This window comes from Sinocyclocheilus rhinocerous, unplaced genomic scaffold (genome assembly GCF_001515625.1).
Source record: "Sinocyclocheilus rhinocerous isolate Xijiao unplaced genomic scaffold, SAMN03320098_v1.1 scaffold1813, whole genome shotgun sequence".
Classification (NCBI taxonomy): domain Eukaryota; kingdom Metazoa; phylum Chordata; class Actinopteri; order Cypriniformes; family Cyprinidae; genus Sinocyclocheilus; species Sinocyclocheilus rhinocerous.
The window spans coordinates 44,442-47,449 of record NW_015623663.1 but is presented as its reverse complement, the minus strand read 5'-3'; the positions used below and the strand labels follow the sequence as shown (position 1 = coordinate 47,449).

The 3,008-nt window shown below is 39.1% G+C and overlaps 2 protein-coding genes across 2 annotated transcripts in view; one reads left to right on the top strand and one right to left on the bottom strand.

Moving 5' to 3' along the window:
* Window positions 1–288, bottom strand: part of pno1 (partner of NOB1 homolog) — a 9,288-nt gene extending 9,000 nt beyond the window's left edge. The window contains exon 1 of the mRNA XM_016526625.1: window positions 6–288. Within this exon, the coding sequence (XP_016382111.1) occupies window positions 6–203 (198 nt within the window). The 5' untranslated portion in view covers window positions 204–288. The remainder of the gene's footprint in view (window positions 1–5) is intronic.
* A 70-nt stretch (window positions 289–358) lies between these two features.
* The window catches only part of LOC107720533 (WD repeat-containing protein 92-like), a 9,342-nt gene continuing 6,692 nt past the window's right edge, over window positions 359–3,008 (top strand). Inside the window, exons 1-4 of the mRNA XM_016528296.1 lie at window positions 359–791; window positions 1,278–1,378; window positions 1,449–1,579; window positions 1,833–1,840. Of these exons, the coding sequence (XP_016383782.1) occupies window positions 606–791; window positions 1,278–1,378; window positions 1,449–1,579; window positions 1,833–1,840 (426 nt within the window). The 5' untranslated portion in view covers window positions 359–605. The remainder of the gene's footprint in view (window positions 792–1,277; window positions 1,379–1,448; window positions 1,580–1,832; window positions 1,841–3,008) is intronic.

The following is a 3,008-nucleotide window of genomic DNA, read 5'->3' as shown; positions in this document are numbered from 1 at the left end:
AGTACCGTGAGCTGGGCTCCTGATAAAGCCGGGAACTGCGGTCTCTTGGCCGCTACGGTCTCCTCGGGCTGCATGTCCACTTCAGCCGCGTGCCGCTTCCGTTTGTGACTCTTCTTTGATTTGACTTTCTCAAACGCGTCTGTGTTTCCCTCACAGTCCATAGTAGCGCTCACCTCCGCCGGCGTGTTTGATACCGACTCCATCGTGAAAAGAGCTTTTAGACACTACAGTTCAGCAGAGATGTTTACCACGAACATGTGGCTTCTGCCATGTTACAGACAGAAAGGACCTTATTGCTGCCCAACCAGTGCCAAGTGCTACTACTTATTAAATTAATCATGTGTTTCCATGTTAGCTGCCAAAGTGATTTTAACTTAATTAATCTTTTTTTTAAATATTAAATGAACTAATATCATAGTCTATCCGCATGGTAAAGATTTGCCGTTGATATTGGTCAGGCTAGGAGTAAGGCAGCTATGTGTTGTGGGAGGGTCCTTATCGCAATAGAAAACACACACACGAGCAACACTGCTGAAATCTCTCCTGTTTTCCGCTCAAACTGACCGGTTTCTCCGCTTTAATTGAAGGTTAAAGGTTAAAGCAGCATGTCATCAGCGCTCGAAAAGCCGCAAATCATCGCGCACATCCAGAAGAGTCTGAACTACACGGTGTTTGACAGCAGATGGATTCCCTGCAGCGCCAAGTTTGTTTGTATGGGAAACTTCGCCCGAGGAACCGGAGTCGTGCAGATCTATGAGGTCCAGCACGGGGAGCTGCAGCTGGTCAAAGAGGTGCGATTCATTTAGCTGGACATGTGCAGACTGAGCCACGTTTACTAGCAAAGGCAGATCAGGCTCTTTCTAGAAAACCCCTGACGCCCGGTTGCCATGGCAACAGCGAAGCGGTTTGTTTACATGGGCCTCGCTCTGATAAACAATCAACGATTTCTGAAATAGCTTTTAAAATGTAGTTATGAAGAACCCGTTCAGAAACACATAAAATAACATTTCTTAAACTTTTACTAATCAGTTCTAACTTTTATCTGACTTGGGGGCTGTTTTTGACAGCAAAAAAACACAATTATTAACCTTATTGTATTTATTTATGTGTTTATTTTACAATTTTTAGCAGTTGTTATGTGCGAATAGTCTTATCTTGAATCTAATATTAATTACAATTCATGTAAAACTACTTCCTTATTTGTTTATTAAGTCCAGCAGTGCCATATCTTGTGTTTTATAAATGTTATGAACATGCTTTGTTGTCCTTTATTCCAGATAGAGAAAGCCAAGCCGATCAAATGTGGGACGTTTGGAGCCACATCTCTCCAGCAGAGGCATCTGGCCACGGGGGACTTTGACGGCAGTCTTAATGTTTGGTAGGATAACGTTTGGTTGTTTTTGTCCGTATTTCAGGCCGCAGTCTGAGATAGAAGCCTTGCTTTGCAGGAATCTGGAGGTGCCGGAGAGCCCGGTGTACTCGGTGAAAGCACACAAGGAGATCATAAACAGCATTGATGGAGTGGGCGGATTGGGCATCGGCGACGGGGCCCCTGAGATCGTCACTGGGAGCAGAGACGGTGACTAGACTTACTTTACAAATCACATTTGAAAGCAGGGCCACTTTTGATCACGCATACATAGACACTGTACTTAGTTTTGCTAGGAATTGCCTCTGAAAATGTTTGTTCTCAACATTTTGTTATTATTTGTTTCTTTCTATGGTGCTTCATACGGTACAGATTGTTTCCAAGCAGCTGAGGAAAGACAATAGTGTCGTTTAGGGCTGTCACGATATTAGATTTTTCACACCACGGTTATTGTGTCCAAAAGAATTCATGGTATCGATTAGGGATATGCCGGTATCAAATTTTCATGTTGCGATTAATTGCTAATGCTTTTATCACGGTTTTAAATTTATATTTAAAAAAGTGCTGTCATAATACAGTATAACAGGTTTAATAACTTTTTTCTTATAACAAAAATAACTGAACATTTAAATGCAATAAAGCAATACAGAAAAATGTATAAAGTTAAAAGTTTTACACAGATTAAAGTGCAAAAGAACTATAAAGACCAATAGGTATCACTTTACAATAAGACCTCATTAGTTAACCTTAGTTAATGCATTAACATTCACAATGAGCAATAGCTACATTTGCTACAGAAGTTATTAATCTTTGTTTAAAAAATACAAGTCTTAGGTTGTTAAAATCGAAAGTTGCAACTGTGGTGTTATTTAATGAGCTAACATGAACTGTTATTAAATATTGGAATACCTAAGATGTATTAAGATGTATATAAGAATGTTCAGAAGAATTTTTCATTGGCAGTTTATGTTAACTAATGAATTAACTAATGTTAACTAATGAAGCCCTAATGTAAAGTGTGACCGAACAATAAAGAATCAAAACACTTTCAAACAATATCTAGGGCATGTTGTAGCTGTGCTCGTAGCACATGCTCTTCAATTGCACGCACTAATGCAGTGGCGCACGCTGTTTATAATTTCATATTAAAGCGCAAAAGAAACTACGAGCATGCAATGTCATCAGTTAAGTCATGAAGTTACCAAAAAGGTGATTAAAGCTGCCTTAAAACTGTGCATGCATGTAAGTATTTGTTATATATGAGTCCCATTTAAGAACATGTTTCTAAAATGCTTTTCAAAACTGTCCTGAAACACCAGCACTGTCTCCCCTCATCTAACACACCAGATTCATAAGTAGAGACTTTAAGACCTGAAGCATGTTAGAAAAGGTAAAGAGTTTTGAGAAAATAGGATGCGTGTCAGATCCGCGTAAAGTTCAGCAGCAGCAGCTCTTAAAGTAATAGCAGCCAACCCAACCTAATAACCAGCTGCTGTGATGTCCTTTCATCAAAGAACTAAAGAAAAAAAGAGGAAATCAATAACTTTTGTAGCTTTAAGGATTAATCTATTTAATTTAGTATTTAGTGTTTGATAACTTTATTCAAGTTCTGTATATTTCCTATTTGCTGAAGGGCACA